At 43.2% G+C, this 20,850-nt stretch overlaps 1 protein-coding gene across 1 annotated transcript in view; it reads right to left on the bottom strand.

Moving 5' to 3' along the window:
- LOC311620680 (guanylate cyclase soluble subunit beta-2-like) overlaps nt 1-20,850 on the bottom strand; it is a 56,963-nt gene that overhangs the window by 21,586 nt on the left and 14,527 nt on the right. Inside the window, exons 3-11 of the mRNA XM_084880222.1 lie at nt 17,516-17,676; nt 15,102-15,201; nt 13,985-14,181; nt 12,926-13,037; nt 11,633-11,736; nt 9,966-10,182; nt 4,946-5,266; nt 1,920-2,068; nt 1,216-1,362 (exon numbers count right to left, since the gene is read on the bottom strand). Coding sequence (XP_084736348.1) covers nt 1,216-1,362; nt 1,920-2,068; nt 4,946-5,266; nt 9,966-10,182; nt 11,633-11,736; nt 12,926-13,037; nt 13,985-14,181; nt 15,102-15,201; nt 17,516-17,676 — 1,508 coding nt within the window. The remainder of the gene's footprint in view (nt 1-1,215; nt 1,363-1,919; nt 2,069-4,945; nt 5,267-9,965; nt 10,183-11,632; nt 11,737-12,925; nt 13,038-13,984; nt 14,182-15,101; nt 15,202-17,515; nt 17,677-20,850) is intronic.

The raw sequence follows: 20,850 nt of genomic DNA on the forward strand, positions 1-20,850 counted from the left end.
CCCCTTAGTAAATCTACATGAGAGTTTCCAGTAATTTACTGTTTAATTTTATTCTTACAGCTGAAGCATGATATATACCTCTGTTGCTATACTTCTTTCACACACACACACACACACACACACACACACTATTTACACAACAGTGTATTTTCAATTAATTATTTTTTCTTTGATAACTCCAATTAGTCCTTTAAACACATCTCTTATCTCCACTCCCTCATTACCTCCCATCTTAATTTATTATTTCCTATATTGGGGGTTTTATTTAACGGGTGTATCTGTGTGCATACAACAGGCCCAGTATTGTGGACATAATGTTCTTGTAATTACCTAAAGCCAATTTTTACTCAGAAGACCACAGTGGACACAAGGACCAGTATCTGCAGCATTTCTTAGCTTCAAAATTAGTGTGGTGAGGGTGAGTGGAACACATTTTCAGAGACTCCTGCATAAGGGTTTATTCCATCCTATAATTGGTTTTATTCCTTTTTAGTTGGCTACTTGAAGATCTGACTGATTAGAGCAGGGAAGTGATTAAATTTTAAAAGGCAAAAACTGTTCTAAGTCATCTCAGGCCAATTAGGATCTGCTGAGCAGACAGAAGGGGACACTTACTTTTCATTTCCTAAATTGCCCAACTTTTATAGAGCAAACTAGCTGCAGGAGCAGCTTCCTGCGAGAAAGGAGAGCAGATGCCTCACTAATGGCCACGTGGGGAGGGAAAGCTGTTCTGAATATCTTACGGCACCGTGGTGTCTGGCCTGCTGGCTGGGGACAGATTCACGCCTCAGCCCGAGTTCTGAACCTGTCAAACAGCAAGTTGGATTCACAACTTTTCTAAGCGGGAAAAGTTGGCTAGTTAGTAAACCTGACCACTTGTTGAAATGTGTGAACACAAAAGTGGAATTATAAATGAGCTGGCTTCCAACATGGATGGAAGCCCACAAAGTAAACGAGGAGGCGTGCTTAGCACTGTCCTAAATCATGGACAGAGAAACTTGCAGTGAATCATGTGAAAATCCTGGGTTCCAAAGCCTCCTCTGAAATTTGAGAGGAGTTGGAACAATAATATCCTGACTAATATCTCTGTTACTTAGAAACATATGCAAGAGAAGAGAAGAGCTGGGAGAAACCATTCACTGGAATTCCTGTAACATAACCAGGAAGCATCTAAGCAGACAAATAAGAAGAAGCAACCACCCAGGTGCTCTCTACCTGGATGGATTCTCCAGTAACAGGATTCATCACTTCTTTCGCAGAAATTCTCATCCCCAGAGCAAAATTAGCCACTCTTTGAGCATGGCTTCCAACAGGCACTGGCACACCGCCTACCACCATATAAGCATCTCCTATGGTCTCCACCTGTGATGGGAAAGAGGGTATCAGAGGTTTTCCTGGAGGCTCCACACATATCACTAGACATTTCTGTCGTTTTTCACATGTTGGTAGAAGGACCATATCAAAGGTGGTAATTATTTGCTAGGGGTATGAGGAGTGTGAAGAAGGAGGTGGAAGAAAAATGACAGAAAACCACCCAGAGGAAGCCAAAAGGCCTCTCTGCTTCTGGTGGAAACAGTTCCCAGGGGAGAGGAGCTGCTGGAGTAGGTGAACGATGCTGTGTATTCAATATGCATTATCTGGGGTTGGGTTTGATGCTGAATTTAAGGAGCAGGAGAACTCCTCTCTGGGAAAACAGTGTGCCCACCCCCACCTCACCCCTCAAGCATCTTAATATCGGATATTCTGAGGGATTCCTAAGAAACTAAAATTTATAAAATACTTCCAGTTCCCATTGAGCTCTTCCTTCTCACCCTGCTCTCATCCACATCAAACACCAGACCAGTAAAGAGAAAGGCCTGTGACTGAGGACCTGCCTGCTGGGAGCACACACGCCCGCCCTGCAGGACACGGACACTTACTTTGTAGACGTCGTGGATGCTAGTTAACCTGTCAAACTTGGAGTACATGGAATTCAGCATGTTCACGATCTGGATAGGTTCACAGGCAGCACAGATGTTCGTAAACGTCACCACATCGCTAAAGAGGATGGTGCAGGTTTTAAATTCTCCTGCGACAGAAACCGGGTATTAGTAATAGCCAATGGCATAGGATAATAATTTCACGAATTCTAAATTCAAGTGCCCCCTGTGAACCAAATCTGACTATGCCTTGAGGAAAAGGAGCCAGATGCCACTGACCATTCACCATTCACCCAGCTGACTGACGTTTATGGGGTGCCCGCTATGAGCTCGTCATCCTGCTGGGAAAACCATATAACGTGACGCAGACACAGACCCTGCTTTTAAGAGGCTCCCAGTCTAGAGAGGGAGACAGAAGAGAAAACAGATACTCAATAAGATGTGCCAAGTGCTGTGGGATGTCAGAAACGGGCTGGGTTGGGTGGGCAGAGCCTGAACTACAGGAGGCCAGGGTCAGGCTGGTAGAGACGTCACCATGAAGCACAGCGGTGACACTCCCACATCCTCACCATGTCCTTAGCTCATCTGGCTGTTTCAGCTCCTTTGCCATGCTTGCTAATTACATAGAGCAGCCAGATGACCTGTTTAAGTCAGATCCCTGGTTCCTCTGCCTCAAATTTTCCATGACGTCCACACACTCAAATTCAAACACAAAATCCTTACCCTGGCCGAAAAGGGGACCTGCTCTTCCCCACAACCTCTCGGACCTCAGGTCTCCATCCCTCCCTCCAGCTCCCTCCAGCCCGGTGGCCTGCTTGTTGTTTCTCCAGCACAGCCTCCTGCTCAGCCCTTGCACCTGCTGTTTCCTCTGCCCGGCACACTTTCCTCAAATACCCACGGGGCTCTGTCTTACCATTTCGAATGGAACCACCTCAGTGAGAACTTTCCCGAACGCCCCATCGAAAATAGCAGTTCCTAGAGCTGTGTCCTCTTACTCTGAATGCTGCCCTCCACCCCATAAGACTTACACGGCATGATGCTTTATATAGATTGTTTATTAGGGTGTTGCCTATCTCCTCCAATGGAAGATAAGCTTCATCAGATGAGAGGCCTTTTTGAACTCCTCTATAACCCCAGCACCTAGAACAGGGCCTGGGACATAGTGGATGCTCAATAAATATGTGTCGAATAACTACATGGATATCTCTTTGACCAGAGCTGGGTGCCTTCTGTATTATTTGTTCCTATGGTAACACTCTCCCATTCATCTAACTTTCTATTCCCTGTGGTTTCTGGCCTACCATTCTCTCAATATTCTTCATATCCTTTAAAAATATATTTCATTGGTTTCCCCCCCTTTTTACATAATAGGTGTCCCCTAAAGTTCAGTACACACTGTCTTCTATTTTCACCTCATGCCCCCTAGGTAACCTTCTCCACCATTCATAGGTCTGTGATGAACTACCACCCCCCCTGGGATAACTCCCAGCTCTTTGTCCCAGAACTTCCATTGAGCTCTCCCTACAATTCCTGACCGCCTGTTGGTCTTGTTGTAGAGTCTCCCATGGGCATTTCACACTCAACAGCTCTGCACCTGGCTGGGCTCTGCTGCCCTCAAGCCTCTTCTCTCTGTTCTAACGATAAAGTATCGCATCTTCCCGCACTATAACCCTTACACTCATCACTAATCCTATCTCTCACCTTCCCCATCTTATCAGTTATGAAATCCTGCTGATTCCTACTCCTGCTGTCTCAATTCAAGCCTTTCTCAGCACTGAACTGCACCTTTATGGGACGTGCTCTCGGTGCTCTCAGGGTGCCTCCCTCACGTGTGTTCTCTGCACTGTAACCAGAATTGTTCCAGCATTTATAAAGCTAGTCATTTCACTTCCATTGTAAGAAAAATACTTAATTGAATTTCTACATCTAAAGCAATTTTCTGCCCCGTGGTAATCCAGATTCATCACTCTGTCACCTAAGCCTCATCCTATCTGCCAGCCTCATAGGCGCCACTTTGCCAGGTGCCCCATGTTCTAAGGACAATGCCTGCAGTATTTATTTTTACGTGACCTTACCTTTCCTCTTACCATCTCAGTCTCCCAAATGCCTCCTCCTTTTTGCTGATATTCAGCCTCATGGCCCAACTCAAGTGCCACACACTTTATATAAGTCTTCACAACACCACCTATTTATTCTTAACTTCCCTGTTATCTGTCTCCACAGCCCCTTATGTGGTAGAAAGAGCATGAATTTTTGAATTAAAGAAACTTATTGGTTTACTCAGAAGCTAGGGTGAATGTAAATTAGCTCAGCTGTACAGTATAAATAACACCTCCCTCCTAGAAATATTTAGAAAATTGAATGAAATAGCAAACATAAAATGTCTAACAGATTCGGGCACAATTCTTGCTCCTAAATAAATCTTCATGCCCTTCCCTTTGGCCATGCCTGTGCCCTCCCCCACCAATTTATTCTGTGTCTCTCTCTCAAGCCCACAAAACTGCAAACTATTATGTGTCCCCAGGACCTGGAATAGCACCCTGGCACTAAGAAAGCTCACCTTGCATGCTGGAGAAGGAACACATGCCCACTACAAATGGACCGTTCGGAGTGAACACAAGATCCTTCCTTCCAGAAACAGCTTGCTCTCCCAGAAGGGCCCGGAGAGGCACCCGTTGGTTTAAGGCTTAGGTGTCTAATTTCCAGTCATGGTGCAGAACTCTGTGCATGGCCCCTGGGCAAAGGCCAGTCTTAGGATGAAGCTTTAAATTTCCGGGAACATTATATACGCTGGTGTAGCTGATAGGCATTTTTATTTAATCCCCATTTCACTTCTGCATTATTTTTATTATTCTCAAAGTAGACAGGAGATAAACGGAAGGTATGTAACCCAAGATCACGTTGCTCAGAAGCGATGGAGCCAGAATTCAAATCCAGATCTGCCTGGTTTCAGATCCTATGCCCTTAACCACAAAGGCACACTGCCTCACGCTCAGAGGTCCTATGGCAGGGAGGGAGGGCCTTACCTGCAGCCACCTTTTTGCCTTCCTTCAGCTGGTTGGCCACGTGTTCGGGTAGCATGGCATAAAGCAAGGTCTCTGTTTTCTTCTTTTCTATGGCCAGGTGTTTAGAGAGGATCCGCAGCTCCTCCTTCTTCCGCTCCAACTGGGTGGACAGCTCCATCTCAGCCAGTCGCTGCTGGTTCAGCAGGATGAGATCCCTGGTGGTGTCGTGGCGGGCGAGGTCAGAGAGATGCATCTGGCGCTCCTCCAGCTCCTGCAGGCTGCGGAGCTTCGGGGAGCATAGGTATATCATGCACCGCACGGACTCCATCCAGATCATCTGGCCTGGGCAGCACGGAGAGACATGTGACAAGAAAGCCAGTCACCAACAGGGGAGGACCTGGCTCCCAGACCATCACCACTCAGTGAGCCTTTCTAGCCAGGGCGCAGTCTCACTCCTTCCATTTTAGCCAGATTTCGTTAAAGTTTCTATACTTCCTGCCTCCAAGTCTTCATCTCCTTTCTCTGCACGGCCTCGAAACATCTGCTCCTGCAGGAGGCTGCCCACTCTCCTTCCTCAGCCAACGTGCTGCTTGCATGAAGCAGGCCATCCTCCCTGACACTGCTTTCTCCCTGAGATCCCCCTACTTCTTTCAGTTATTCCTTCAGATTTGTTGTTGTTTATTCATTAAATGTTGGTGTTCCCCAGGGTTCTGTATTTTTAAAAAATATAGATTTCATCGGTTTTTGTTTTTTGTTTGTTTGCTTGCTTTTACAGAGAGGAAGGGAGAAGGATAGAGAGTTAGAAACATCGGTGAGAGGGAAACATCGACCAGCTGCCTCCTGCACACCTCCTGCTGGGGATGTGTCCGCAATCAAGGTACATGCCCTTGATGGGAATCAAACCTGAAACCCTTCAGTCTGCAGGCTGACACTATCAACTGAGCCAAACTGGTTAGGGCCAGGGTTCTGTCTTGGTAGTCTTCTCTTTTAGCATTCCACAACTTCATCCTACACCATGCTGACATTGAGTGTGTATTTCCAGAGGAAACCTTGCTTCTCAGAATCAATACACACATTTCTTTAAAAATATATATGCTTATTATTTTAGTATAAAAGTAATATGCATTCACTGCAAAAAAAGGAAAATGTGGAAGAAAAAATTTGCTCATAACTTCACCACATAATTACTGTTAATATTTTGCAGTATATGTCTGCTTATATTTCTTTTATTGTGTTTTTATTTTTACTTTTATTATTATATTATTTTTTATTTTTGTTAATCCTCATCCAAGGATCTCTTTTCCCCATTCATTTTTAGAGAGTAGAGGGGAGGGATAAAGACACAGAGAGAAACATCAATATCAGAGAGATACATCGATTGATTCCCTCCCACATGCACCCTGACCAGGGCCAGGGATCGAGCCTGCAACCCAGGTACATGCCCTTGACCCTTCAGTCCAAGGGCCAAAGCTGTAACCACTGAGCAAAACAGGCTAGGACCATTATTCTTTAAATTTTTATTCTTGTTGTTGACAGTACTATAGATACCCCTTGTTTTTTCTCCCATTGACCCTCTCTACTTCTCACCTGTCCACGCCCCTCCAACCTCCCACCCAGGCCTTCACCACGCTAGTATCTGTGTCCATGGGTTATGCATATATGCATGTAAGTTCTTTGGTCAATCTATTCCCACCTCCCCCACTTTCCTCTGAGATTCATCAATCTGGTCCATGCTTCTATGTCTCTGCATTTATTCTGTTTGTCAGTTTATATTGTTCATTAGATTCCACATATGAGTGAGATTGTGTGATACTTCTCTTTCTCTTATTTTGTTTAGCATAATACCCTCCATGCTGTCTCTAAGGGTAAGAACTTCTTCTTCTTTTTTTTTTTTTTTTATATAGTTGCATACTTCTCTATTTAGTATATGTTTTTTAGCCCCCCGCCCCCTAAAATGAGAGTTATTTGGCATATTCTTTTTGTAATCTGCATTTTTCATTTAAAATATATAATAAATATTTTTCCATATTATTAAATGTAGATATGCATCATTTTTGCTGGCTAGACTTATATTGTATTTAAGCAATAAGCTAGAATTGATTATATTCTATCTTGTTTTCTAATCTAAACAACATTCAATGAGCAAGCTTAAAGTAACTCATTGTGTATAATTATGGCTATTATGTTAAAGGATATATTTTTATACATTAAATTCCTGAAACAAAGAATATGTTCATTTTAAGGCTTTGATACATACTGCTAAATTGCCCTTTAAAGAGATTGTGACAATTTATATTCCCATTAACAGTGATTTTTAAAATACCTATTAAGTATTTATATACATAGATATCACTGAACTCACCTTTTATCCCCTCTGCCAATCTTCTCTTTCTTTATTAATTCTTTCATAACATATGCACTTAGTCCCTGCTATGAGCCAGGTGTGTGGTCTTAGACATTGAGGATATAGCAGTGACTCAAACTGATGAAAGTTTCTGCTCTCAAGGAGCTTACATCATATCTTTTCTCACTTAATCACCTTCATCACCCAGTTACCCAAGCAAGGAAGTTAGTAATTAGCCTAAGTACACGTTTTCAACTCCTACATCCAGTCCCCAGTTTCTGCCTTAATTATGTGGTGCCTCTGATCCCTGATCAGCACCCGTGCCCCTGCCTGAGTGCACTCAGCGCCTCAAAGCTTCCCACCTGCTCCCCAGTGGCAGCCGCCACCTGGCCTCCAGGGCTCCGTTTCTCTCCTCTCCAGCCCACCCTTCACACGCCTCTAGAGTGATCTTCCTCAACCTCAAATCCGGACACTACAGACACTTAGAACGTTCCTAACTGCACAACAGAGCTCAGGTCCTCATCTTGCAGCCTCTTCTCCATCACTGTACCCTACTACTCACTTGGGATTCCCAGAGCAGATCATTTTCCTCCCAGACATCTGGGCTGTTTATACCTGGAACACCTAATTACAAGTCTAATAAAAAGACAGCTGAAAATGTGTCCCCTCAAACACCATACATAAAAATTAACTCCAAATAGATCAAAGACGTAAATGTAAGAGGTAAAACTATAAAACATAGGAGAAAGCACAGAAGAAGACCTAATGCCATTGGATTTGGCAATGATTTCTTCTATGTGACACCAAAAGCACAGTCAATAAAAGAAAAAACTAGATAAATTGGATTTCATAAAAATGTAAGACTTCTGAGCATCAAAAAACTCAATCAACAGAGTGAAATGCCCCCACCCCAAGGAAAAGAAGAGAATATTTGCAAATCATATTTCTGATAAGGGGTTAATATCCAAAACATTTAGTGAACTCCTACAACTCAACAGAAAAACAAAGTAATTAAAAAATGAGCAAAGGTTTTGAATAGATATTTCTCTAAAAAATATATACAAATGGCCAATATGCACATTAAAAATGCTCAATCAGCCTGGGTGGTGTGGCTCAGTGGTTGAGCATTGGCCTATGAACCAGGAGATCGCAGTTCAATTCCTGGTCAAGGCACATGCCTAGGTTGTGGACTCAATCCCCAGAATGGGGTGTGCAGGAGGCAGCTGATCAATGATTCTCTCTCATTATTGATGTTTCTATCTCACTCTTCTTCTCCCTTCCTCTGTGAAATCAATTAAAAAATATTTTAAAATATGCTCAATCATTAGGGGAATGAAAATCAAAACCATAATAAGACACCAGTTAAAATCCATTAGAATAGCAATTATAAAAAACAAACGAACAAAAAACAAAAAAGCAGGAGATAACAAGCAGTCATGAGGATGCGGAGTAATTGGGATTCTTGTGCACTCCTTATGACAATTTAAAAAGTACAGCAGCTTTGGAAGATAATGTGGCAATTCCTCAATAAATTAGAAACTGAATTATCTTAACACCTAGCAATTCCACTTTTGTCTTAAAGTCTATTTTGTCCCATGTAAGCATTGCTACTTCGGCTTTCTTTTTGTTTCTATTTGCATGGAATATCTTTTTCTATTTGTTCACGCTCAGTCTGCCTGTGTCTTTTGATTTGAAGTGAGTCTCTTGTAGGCAATACATGATGGGTCATGTTTCTTAATCCATTCAGCCACCTTAACTATGCCATTTTATTGGAGCATTTAATCCCTTTACATTTAAAGTAATTATTGATAAGCATGTACTTTTTGTTAATTGTCTTGGTTGTTTTTATATTTCTCCTCTGTTCCTCCATCCTCCCCACCCCCGCCTTGATCTCTTCCTTTATGTTCTGTTTATTTGTTTTCAATAGAGTCTTTTTGTTCATATCTTTTTTTATTCTTGTATATCTTTTTTAAGTTGTTGGTTTGTGGCTTCCAATGAGGTTTATCTGTACCATTCTTTACCTATAGCAATTTATTTTAAGTTGATACATTTTTACCTCCCCCCCCCATATTTTATGTCATTGTTGCTATATTTTATAACTTTTTTGTTTTTTGCATCTCTATTTACTATAGTTTGAATTGAATTTGATACTTTCTTTCATCTTTGTAGTAGCTTTTTAAATGTCTGATTTGCTATATTTATGTTATGTTAAATTACCACAAAGAAACTAAAATGAAAGCAAAATGTGTGCCCTATTAACTATAGGTCAAATGATCAGGTTATTATACAAAATATAGATGTTATGTTAATACCAATGGTACCATGTGCACTCTAAATATTTTGGTAACAGAGGCCACAATTTTATTCTATATAAAATAAAATATATTTTAATATTTTACAAAACATGCCATATAATGCACATGGTACTACTGGTACTAATTTAATGTCTATCTTTTGCATCATAGAATGATATATAATTAGAGTCTATTTGTGTCTAAACCAGAATTACTTGAGGAATTAAAATATATTGCTTATAAATCAAGCCAAATAGAAATGTAAGGAAAATAACTGTTTTGAATGCAACCCCTGCCCCTCTTTTTATCCAGCTTTTTTGAGGAGACTGGAAGGCTCTGCCTCTTTCATTTCTAACCAGTCTCCCAAGCAGCAGAGAGCAAGGGCGAAGGGCTGAGCTACTACCTCGGAGTTTGAGCGTGGGTTGACGTTTCCATGCTTCAGGCATCATTTCTCTCCGTGCCTTCAGGACAAACTGACTGTTGATAAATTTGCAGATGCTGGGAATGCTGAAGGTAACTTGAGGATGAACGATGGAGAAGTATTCATCTAATCGAATCTTCTGGGTTTGAAGTCCTGGGACATACTTCTGAATATTCACTCCCATTTGCTTGACCCTCAGCTATGCACAGAGGACAGATGTCAGACTAAGGAACAGAAAGCAACCTGCACCATGGACGTTCCCTTGGAAATATCTTTCTGATCAGTGATGTGTGACTCACTGGTGGGGGGAGAGGTGTCAATAATGAGACAGACACCAGGGGAGTAACAAATGTTATTTTAAAACTCAAATCCGCAGCTAATCTCTGAAAGAGAAAAACAATATTTTTGAAGTACTCAAAAGCATATCTCTGACTAACAAGAAACAGAAGTTAAAACTCTCAGTTGGGCTAATAGTGCTTTCCTAGCTCTGTGAGACTTCCCTCTCTCTTCCTATTTAGAATTAATTAATAAAGAAACTAGAAAATTATATCGCATTGGACCTGATATGTAAGCTGGGTCCAGGGAACACACAGAAGGAAGGAGTGAAGTGAGAACCCTTTACATGAAGTGCCCACTGCTATACCAGCTGTCCAAGCACCCTTAGCTTTACAACCACGGGGACTTTGGGAGGCTACAGACATCAACCTCACTTTATGAATTAGCATAATCAAATTTTCTGTTACTCTATTCCCAAAACTTAAAAATAAATGGATTTTTAAAGTAAATCAGAATTTAAAATATTAATAGTAGCAATAATGATATCCTTGGGACATTAGGGAAAACTGAGGTATATTGTGTTATAATTTCCTAGTTAGTTCTTATGGGGTGTTTGATTTCCTCAATTAGATAAATTTTTTGCAAGCTCAGATGATCCTCAAATGAGTAAATGCCATAGACTCTGTAACCAGAAATTCACTCATAAGGGATGATTTACCATATTTAAGCATTCAAATAAATAACGGAGAAAGTCACAATGGCTGATAGCATTTTAACTAATCCTTTGAGCCAAATTTACTTTGCCCAATTGGCCTTTTAATGAGTTCATAATCAATTTAGTTGACATATATTTTATCCGAGGAAATTGAAAGTGGACCAACATTACTTGTTAGTGGTCATTCTCACAACACCCACAGAGCAGTGGCATAAGTTAGCACTGGCCTCTTCCCACCTTCAAGGTGCAGAAAGTAAAGCTCAGTGGGATGGCACACCCCTGGTGGCGGAAGGTTGATGAGTGGTCACATTTAGAACTCCTCTGCCATTGCTAAGGACAGTGTCCCCTTATTTAATGGGATTGTGAGTTTCAGTGTCACTTCCCTTTTCCCTGGTGGCAAACCTCCTTATGCACGCACTAGCTCAGACCTCTCGGCACTGCTTCTTCCCAGATTTACTGAGAAGATGCTGCCTTCTGGTCTCTGGAGGCTGCTGCAATGAAAAGGATGTCCACGGTCCTCTGAAGCCAAATCCTGGTCTCCCAAGCCCTGGGCACTCTTCAGGAACCTGAAAGTCACTCCCAGCTGTAATAACTCTACAACATGCTCAGGTGCCCAGAATGCCCCCAATCCACGCCACAGAGAGAAAGGGCCCCTTACTGATTCATCAAACACGACGTGGAAAGGAAAAGCACTGCAGAACGTCTTAACTTCCATCCAGAGCTGCTCGGGATAAATCGGCTCAAAAGTGTTCCGGAGATGCCCTGGATGCAAAAAGAGAAAGTCCTGTTCACAGACTACTGGCGCCCCCAGCCTGGCACAGCGCGGGCTCAGGGCAGCGCCCTACATGTTTCCCAGGCAAGTGCCGTCCCCACGCTCCTGCGCGGCTCCCTCCGCATCTCCAGATGGCCGTGGCAATTCCTCTTCCAAATTAAAACCAACGGAAAACTTGCTACCAGGTTGAGAAGTGCCCCTGCCCCCGCCAAATTTCTGCCTGCCGTTGAAGAGTTTCTAGGCCAATTACGCCTCGCCATGAAAACAGAGTCTGCATTGAAACAGTGACAGCCAGACAATGAGCTCACAGAGCAGAGCGTGTGTGCCTGGGCCAGCGTCAGGGACATTTGCCATGGAGCTTTTGAGACTGACAGTTTTGGGTGGCACATTAAAATTTAACCAACAGCCCTATTTGGCAGAGGGTAGAGATTCTAAATGGAGCCTTTTTGATATGAAAATGTCCTAGACAAAGGATGTCAATTGTGTGTGTGAGTAGCGTGCCATGGCTTGAGGGACTTAAAATGCAGCCCTTTGAGCCCCGCAGACCTTCTCCCAGATGCACGTCATCATGGTCCAGGGGCCGTGGTGAGGCAGCGCCCGCTCCCGCTCCCTTCTCCTGGCGGGTCAGAGCCCTCAGTCTGACTCAGGCATTAGGTGCCGATGCTGAGACCAGCCAGCAGAGAGACTACGGCCTTCACTTTTCAGATGGAAGAAGCAGGACCTTGTTCAAGGTTACACAGCTCCCCAGAGGCAGAGCCAGAAATCTGCTCTACTGCCTCTCGACCCAGTGTCCTTTGCATTACTGGACGCCATGCTTATTCATCACAGACTTCGAGGCCAGAAATGCGTGCCAGTGCAGAAGGCCCGAGGAGCCATGGACGATTCATTGTTCTTGACACTATGTCAGTACTCTTCTTCCTTCTCTTCAGCACAGTCACCCAGTAGGACCGATCCCAACTCTCTCTCCAGTGGCTTTCCCTGGTGACAGGGGAGACTGTATCTCCATGTCACCCAGCACAAATCAAAGGGAGGCAAGGTAGAGTCTGACGTTTTAAATTTAAAAACCATACCAGCCAAATCCAATTTCTGCAGAATCAGTGACACGGCAATCATTGAGGACTTTGCCCTTTTCTGTGCAATCACCCTTGGGAGTCAAGGTTGGGAGAGTAGCCCACTCACCTTTTCCAAACATGACTATACTTCTCACAACTTCCCAACGAGATTTCCTCACAGGGCAAACAGAGATGCTCAAATATTTCTCCTTCATCCGTAGGAAAGCTGCCTCGAGGGCCTGCAGATGACAGGGAGAGAAGCATGTGCATCTGGTCACATGACTGGTCATGGAACTGGAGATGCACAAGCCCTATGTGCTATGATTGAGGTCACGGCAACAGCAAGAGCTGCAAGGTCAGTCCTACCAAGACTTTGTAAGCCCCAACATTTTTATATAATTAATCCTCAAGCTGGTTCTCTCTCAAAGGCAGCAAGAACTTTCTATAAGAGTGGGCAGGCAGGAAAATCTCACACGGTCATCTTCTCTTCCCATGGTTGTAGACTCTGCAGTGAACAGATTTGAGGTGGGCTTGGATTGCTGTACGATATAAACACTGTGTGCTCCAGGAACCACAGGCTTGTCTGGATATTTGTACAAGCCATGTGGATGGAGAGCTGTGCATCTAATATATGCAGTGCCTAAACAGAAGTCACAACTGAGGCAGCCAACCACTGGATCATGAGCTCACTTCAGACCCCTAACTGGTCCCAGGGCACCAAGGACTTGAAAGGTCAATTTACTTTAGGATAGATTGTAAAATAAGCCACAGGGTCAAATTTCAAAACCTTTATATTGATATTTTTATAGGTGAAAATTTTCCAAGCTAAGGTACACCCCAGAAAACTTCCAAACATATCTTTAGGTTACCTTAAACAAGTGGTTGTCAACTAGGAGTGATTTTGTTCCATACACCTACCTGGGACATTTGGAAATGCTTAGAGATATTTTTAATTGCCACAATTGGGGTGGGGGGACAGGGTGCTGCTAGTATCTAATTGGTTGAGACCAGAGGTGATGCTAAACATCCTATAATACACAGGAGAGCCCATCACAACAAAGAATTATTTAGTCCAGAATGCCAATAGCTAAGAATGAGAATCCCTGCTTAATCCACTAGTAGAAGGTCCAGTTGACACTCCCACCAGGAGGAACTATGCTTTCTGAGGACACAGCAAACCCAGTACCTGTTGGTCTCTCTGGATGTCCTGACAATCTTGTAACCTATTTGGCTTTGCCCTTCTCATCTGTCTGTGAGGCTTCTGCACAATCAGAAACACAACGTGCTCCTTCTTCCCTGTCCTCTCTGCTTCCTCATTCATGTCCAGGATATCCATGGACACATCAATGTTGAAGAAGTCTTTGGCCACAGCCTCAATGATACCTGTAGCCAGCAGAAGAACACCTATTAGTGAGGGATGGCAGAAGGCAGTTGTGTCAGCAAAATAATAATAATAATAATAATAATAATAATAATAATAAAATAATCAAGTTATACAACTTCTGATGAATATTTCAGAGTTCACCAAGTCCATGCCCTGCCTCAAGACAAGCAGCATATGAGATATTAATAAAATTAAAAAATAAAATAACTTTACAGAGAGTTAAGCTATACATGGCTAAAGCTATACATGGCTATACAAGTATACCCCTGCCACTCTAATTTCTAGTTAAGCATCTTTTTTTGTCTTGGTTTATTTTAGGAAAGTATTTAACTTATTAAATGAACTCTGGAAATAATGTAATCAAGATTCATTGTAAAAGTATTAAGGATCGTGTTTTTAAAGTGTTCCTCTGGGAATCTAACCCAGGGTTATATAAAACAAGTAAAAGCATGCCTGAAGATGTTCATCAGAGTACTGCTTACAATAACAACAATGGTATCAACTAAGATATCGACAATAGGGGACTGGCTAATTACAATGTTGAATATCATTCAGCCACTGAAGATGGTGTTTTTGCAGACCATATGAACTATGAACATGGGAAAAGGATGATTTTTCTATAATGCTGAACACAAAGAAGTTGATACAAAATAATATATGCAGAATTATCACAACTATGTAAAAACCACCATAATTTTCAGTGTTGAAATAAAAGTGGAAATTATTCCTTTCTTTGGCACTTTGAAAGCTTATTTTAAAGACTCAGAACTTTGGGAGTAATGGTGAAGGTGGTAGAGTCGGACACTCGAAGGGATGAAGTTTAACCTCCCGCCCACTGCTGGCTCCGAGCCCTCTGGAGCATTTGTGGGGAAAGCCACGGAGACCTCCTGGCTGGGGGCTGGGTAAGCTGTCCCCATACCTGGCACAATGTGGCACAGACCTCTCCTGTCAGAGTAGTAGTGCAGAAGCATTTTCTGGTCTGCTCCTTTCTCCAAGCGAAACGATGGTGCATTCATCTCCTAATTAAAAACACAGCATGTTTTTTCCCAGTGGATGCAAGTTGTTTAAATTATGCTTCTTCAGGCTTTGCGAGACAAAAGTACTTATCCATTCCAGCACACAGAACTATATTCCACCCCCACCCCCACTCATACAAACAGAAAATTTACCATGGCCCCTATAGTCAGGAATTATATTATAGTTAACCCCCTAACCAACTCTATATGCTAGTATGACCTTCATTTTAAAGAGGAGAAAACTGAGGCTCAGGGCAACTAAAGTTAAATTAATAGTGGGACAAGAGTTTGACCCTCACAAAGCCTTTCCACCTGTCATCCTGCTTTTCCCCTCACTCCGAGGGTTGCCATGCTTGGTTTACTACCATGTTACCGTGGATATATATCTTCACTTTCAGAAAGATCAGGGGCTCAGAGGAATTTGCAAGTGGAGAAGAGTTTATTTCTTGTTCTGGAAGGATAATGTCCTGTGTACTGAAGATTTTCACATTTGTAAAATCAAGGATACATCAGCAGAGATCATTTTTCTCCAGGAATAAGCATTGCCACCCAAGAATGCACCATGTCATGCTAGACCAATGTCAGGAAATGAGGATGAGGACTCTGTCAGGGGAGAGAGGTCCCTGCTTGATCAGCGGCAGCTCAGCACCCTGGCTCACAGCTTTTGGTCTGAGTGAAGAAACAGTGAGGTGCTTTCTGTCTGAGATCTTTGCTCTCTCCCATGGTGGAGTGGATGTGGGGGAGGTGTGTGTGTGTGTGTGTGTGTGTGTGTTGGGAGAGTTGCCAATTAAAATGAGAAGTTTTCCCCCAAAATAATTATTTTATCTTTCCAAAAGTATATACATGGCAGTAGTATGTGCTTATATGTATGTATATACATACATACATATATATATATATATATATATACATACATATATATATTTGTATATTGACAGAATATAAAAAAGATTTGAAGCATCACATATAAAATTATGTGATAAAACAGGAAATTAAAAGTTATTTTAAAATTATATCTAAACCCTGCACAGTGGGAAAAATAAAGGAGTATAGAAGGACTAAATTAAAATAGACTAACTCCTGTAACTATTTCCCCCTCACGACCGTTCGATCGCTGGGCTTTTATTATATAGGATATTTATTTATTTCAGAGAGGAAGGGAGAGAGAAAGACAAAAATGTCTATGATGAGACAGAATCATTGATCAGCTGCCTCCTGCATGCACCCCACTGGGGATTGAGGCTGCAACCAACCATATACCCTGACCAGGAATTGAACCATGACCTCCTGGTTCATAGGTCAATGTTTAACCACTAAACCACACTGCCTGGGCACTGTCTCCATTCTTGAGTTGTTCACATTGTAACAATAGGACAGACCCAGTTACTCATCCTAGTATGTAGAAGTCAATTATGGTTTTTAAGCCTCTTATTCCCTCTCTGGGAACTGGAGGAAATAATATTTTTCCCTTTTGACATCTGTAAGGGTGCACTATGAGTATGAAACATTTTAGCATACATTATCTCATTCCATCCTCACAGCAGACCTTTAAGGTGGTGATAAGCACTAAAATACAAAAATGGTAAACTATAAAGGACCCTAAAGTAAATATAAACTAATATAAAATAATGAACTATTATTATGATATGTATTAATGTCGCTTCATGTTTTCACTAAAGCGTTTTATTTTCTAACACAGAAAAGGGAGTCTAAGTGTTTGAATTTTGATGATCTCTACAAACAAGAAAACCAAGGCTTTAATTCCAGAAGGACACTCCCCAATAGGGAAATTGGTTTGCTAAAACCTCAGGCAAACCATGGGTTAACCGGAATTGGATGGTGTCCGATTCTGGCTCTTGGCCCTGTCAAGTCTTCCCCTCTGATACATGAATAAATGAATCTGGCTACAGAAGCTTTTTATCAGCTCCATCAAGGCCAGGAAACCTGAGGAGAGATTTTGCAAATCTACTGAAGTCTGGCTGTTTCTCAGCCTTAGTTCCCGTTGTGATCAGTTTTCTAGACTTAATTCCAAACCCACACCAACCCCATTGAACAGGCCATCCTCCACCACAAAGTTGGCCTCTCTAGCTTGCCCTTCTTTTAGGGCTGACTGATTTATAAAAGTAGCCAACAGGCATACATTTTCCATTCCTTTCCTAAGAACACTCCTCAGTCCCCAGACACCAGGTACCAAGGATTCTGCAGCCCCTTGCAACTGCCTGGTCTGGGGTGAGGCAGGGAGATGGCCCCGAATGACCCAGAATGCCTATAGGCACGTCTTCTCAGGACCACCGAGACCAGTGGCAGAGCACCTTACCTGGTAAGAGAGTGCAAGGTAGCTGTGGAGGGCATCTAGGTTTTCAATAAACTCCGTGAGATCTCCTCCCAGTGTCCGTAACATCCGGTCATAGCCAGACTTCTTACAGAATTTAAAGAAGTGTTCTCCAAAGAGTTTCAGAACGGCTTCCATGGAGACACCTGAAGAATGCATAGGAGACCCCAAAATAAAAGCACCTGCAAGTGTTTGTTCTCATTATTTCCAAAGAGTTATACTCCTGGCTCTGTGATAGGTTGCTGAACTTCTCTCTAAGGCTTTACTTTCCTCCTCAGTAAAATGCCAACGATAACACGAAGTCTGGAGGAGCTCAGTGCATCCTGGCACCTGGTATGTGCTCATTTCACAGGAGTCCCTGCTAACTCTCCTTGGATCTCTGCCACGCCCCCATGGCAGAAACTTCTCCGCAGGCCAGAGGGGCTGCGAGCTGCATAGCCTTGTGATGGCTGAATCCAGGTGAGGTTCATGCTGGCTGGGCAGGGTGTGGCCTCTGCAATTTCTCTACCACCTCCAGACATCATTAAACACAATGGCCTTTCACCAGGATAAAAAGCTACATATAAGTACAACCAATGGACACAAAACTCTGGAGAGGGAGGGTATGTATGGGGGGGGGGGGGCAATGTTAAAATATGTACACAGGTAATAATTTAATTTAAAAAAAAAAAGCTACTTTGGAGGCCCTAACTGGTTTGGCTCAGTGGATAGAGCGTCGGCCTGTAGACTGAAAGGTCCCAGCTTCAATTCCAGTCAAGGTCATGTACCTTGGTTGCGGGCACATCCTCAGTAGGAGGTGTGCAGGGGACCGCTGATCAATGTTTCTCTCTCATTGATGTTTCTAACTCTATCCTTCTCCCTTCCTCTCTGTAAAAAAAAATCAATAAAGTATGTATATATTTTTAAAAGCTACTTCTGAGAAATAATTACTCCAACTAAAAATACCAACACACTTATAGTATCCTGATTTACCCAAAAGATAATACCAAATGCATGTAATGACTTCCCTTTTCTCTCTCTTCCTGTCCACACCTGGTCTCCCTTCAAGGTGCAGAATGGACACCACATACTCATTAAAGATTTCTCTCAATATCCCAGGTCACACCGAATTCTCTCCTCCTGAGTGCTGCGTTTTTCTTTCTTTCCCATCTGGATGACAATTCGGAAGGGCAGTTACCTCTTTCTAAGCCTTTCTGGCTGACACACCGTCGGTGCTTGATAAACTCCTGGGGATGGGTTTGGAGCGTTCTTGGGGCTGCTGCCCCTGCCTGCACGTTTGGAATACACGATCTGCCATCGTGTGCTTTGTGGAGAGGCAGTCAGTGTTTTTTAAGAACATTTTTAAATTTCTAAAAGACATATTAATCCCTGTTATTTTACTAAATGTTTGCCAAAACCTTGTGAGAAAGAAACCTCTATTATCAGGTCCCCTGCTTTACAGCTGAGGCTGTTGATGATGAGAGTCGTCTTTGTGAAGTGACCCAAATCAACAGAGTTGCAGGGACTCTAACCCTAAATTTGTTCTTTTTGTACCATATCCCACAGCCTCTGAACAGCAGTCAGAGGAATAAGGGGTCTCCCCTAAGGTGGGCGTTGCTAGTGAGTTTTCACCATTGGCACAGGAGACAGGCATCCATCCGTGCTGGTGGCCTGCGCACCTGAGGGAGAACATGCTCCCCTTTACAGTGATGAGTACTGGGCACTGGGGAAGGTCTGAGAAGCTCAGGTTGACGGGAGACCTGCCATTCACCCTGACCAGCTCCCTGGCTGAACCCTAGAAGGTCCTGGGATGCGGTGACCAGGTCTGGAATTCCCAGCCAGGGGCTTCCGGGCCTCTTGAACTATCCACAACCAATTCCTACAGAGATGGCTGGGGTCAGGGGAGGTCTTTCCAGCCTCTACTTCCTCCCAAAGATTCTGAGCACAGAATCCCTGTAGTTCATTGTCCACAGCCAGATGAATGGGCAAACAGTCATTCTGTGTCTGAACAGGTTCAACCCCACGAAGTTGGTCTGGTCTTGTCAGAAGAAGTTATACCTATATCCCAACAATGTATTAGCCAAGTCTTCTGGATCTAGATAAAGGCCAGGCCAGTAGGTGGGAGGTGGTAATGGCCTGTGTTAATAAGGAAATGGAAATTAATTCCATTCAAGTCTTTTCCAATGCTTATGAGTTCTTGAAAGGAGAATTCCTGAAAAGTGAATGGGCAGATGTGGAACTGTTTCTTCTTGTTTCCTCCTTCCCTGCTAAGTCTAACGTGTCCAAGCTGAGGAAAAACAGCTGCGCTGCGTGTCCTGGAGGCTCTGAGCAGGTGCATGCTGTCACCTACAGGAAAGCACAGCCTCCAGAGGCCCTTCTCCCAGGGACTCCCTCCGAGCACGGGCCGTCTGCAAGCCCAGCGAGGTGGTAGGAAGTGCCAGCGGCGGCCAGTGTAGAGAGAGCCTGTTTGACCTTTCTTTTAAGTCTGAACACCTACACAAAGCCACGAGGCTGCTTGTTTCAGACCCTGGTTATTTTGCTTCGGGGTGCCTAGCTCCATTAATGGGAAAGGACATGTGGCAGACAGTGACTGTCTCTGAACGAAGACCTTGCGTTTGGGGGTGGTGTTTCCCATCGGCACTGACCTGGGGCTTCTGGGATTCTTGGGCAGAATGCTTGTCTAGCAGAGGACAGAAGTCACTTTTTACACCACACCTGTATGTGTTTATACAGTTTTACGTCACTGAACTTAGGATTCCATGAGTTCTAGGTAAGGTGACCAGATGTCCCGCTTTTGGCGGGACAGCCCTGATTTTTGACAATTTGTCCCGCGTCCCGCGGCGCTTTAAAAAAGTTCCGATTTTTCAAAGCGATGAATAGTAAAAGCAGGACTTTTTTAAAATGCTGCAGGACGTGGGACAAATTGTTAAAAATTGTTGAGAATCGGGACTGTCAAAAGCGGGCGTCAGGGATATGCAGGAAATGGCAATAAAATGCAAAAGAGAACGGAACACAAGTCATAGGTGTCTTGTATATATTTGACAGTGCAAAGGAGGATCTATTGCATGCTTAGTGTTCTATCTTTTGTGTAATAAATGAGGGGCAATAAGAAATATGCATCTATCTGCTTATTTGCACAGAATGAAACACCAGAAGGATAAACCAGGGACTACTGAGATTGGCTAGCTACAAGGCATTGATGGGGATGAGAGGGAAAGGCTAGAAAAAGTGTGGACTGTGTGGGGGACTGACATTATTCTGAGCACAGCGGTTGAACCGTTCCGGTTAGTATATTGTGTTAATGACTCATATGCTTAGAGAAAATAAGTAAGATCAATAGG

Source organism: Pipistrellus hanaki, assembly GCF_964339955.1.
Source record: "Pipistrellus hanaki genome assembly, chromosome: 3".
Classification (NCBI taxonomy): domain Eukaryota; kingdom Metazoa; phylum Chordata; class Mammalia; order Chiroptera; family Vespertilionidae; genus Pipistrellus; species Pipistrellus hanaki.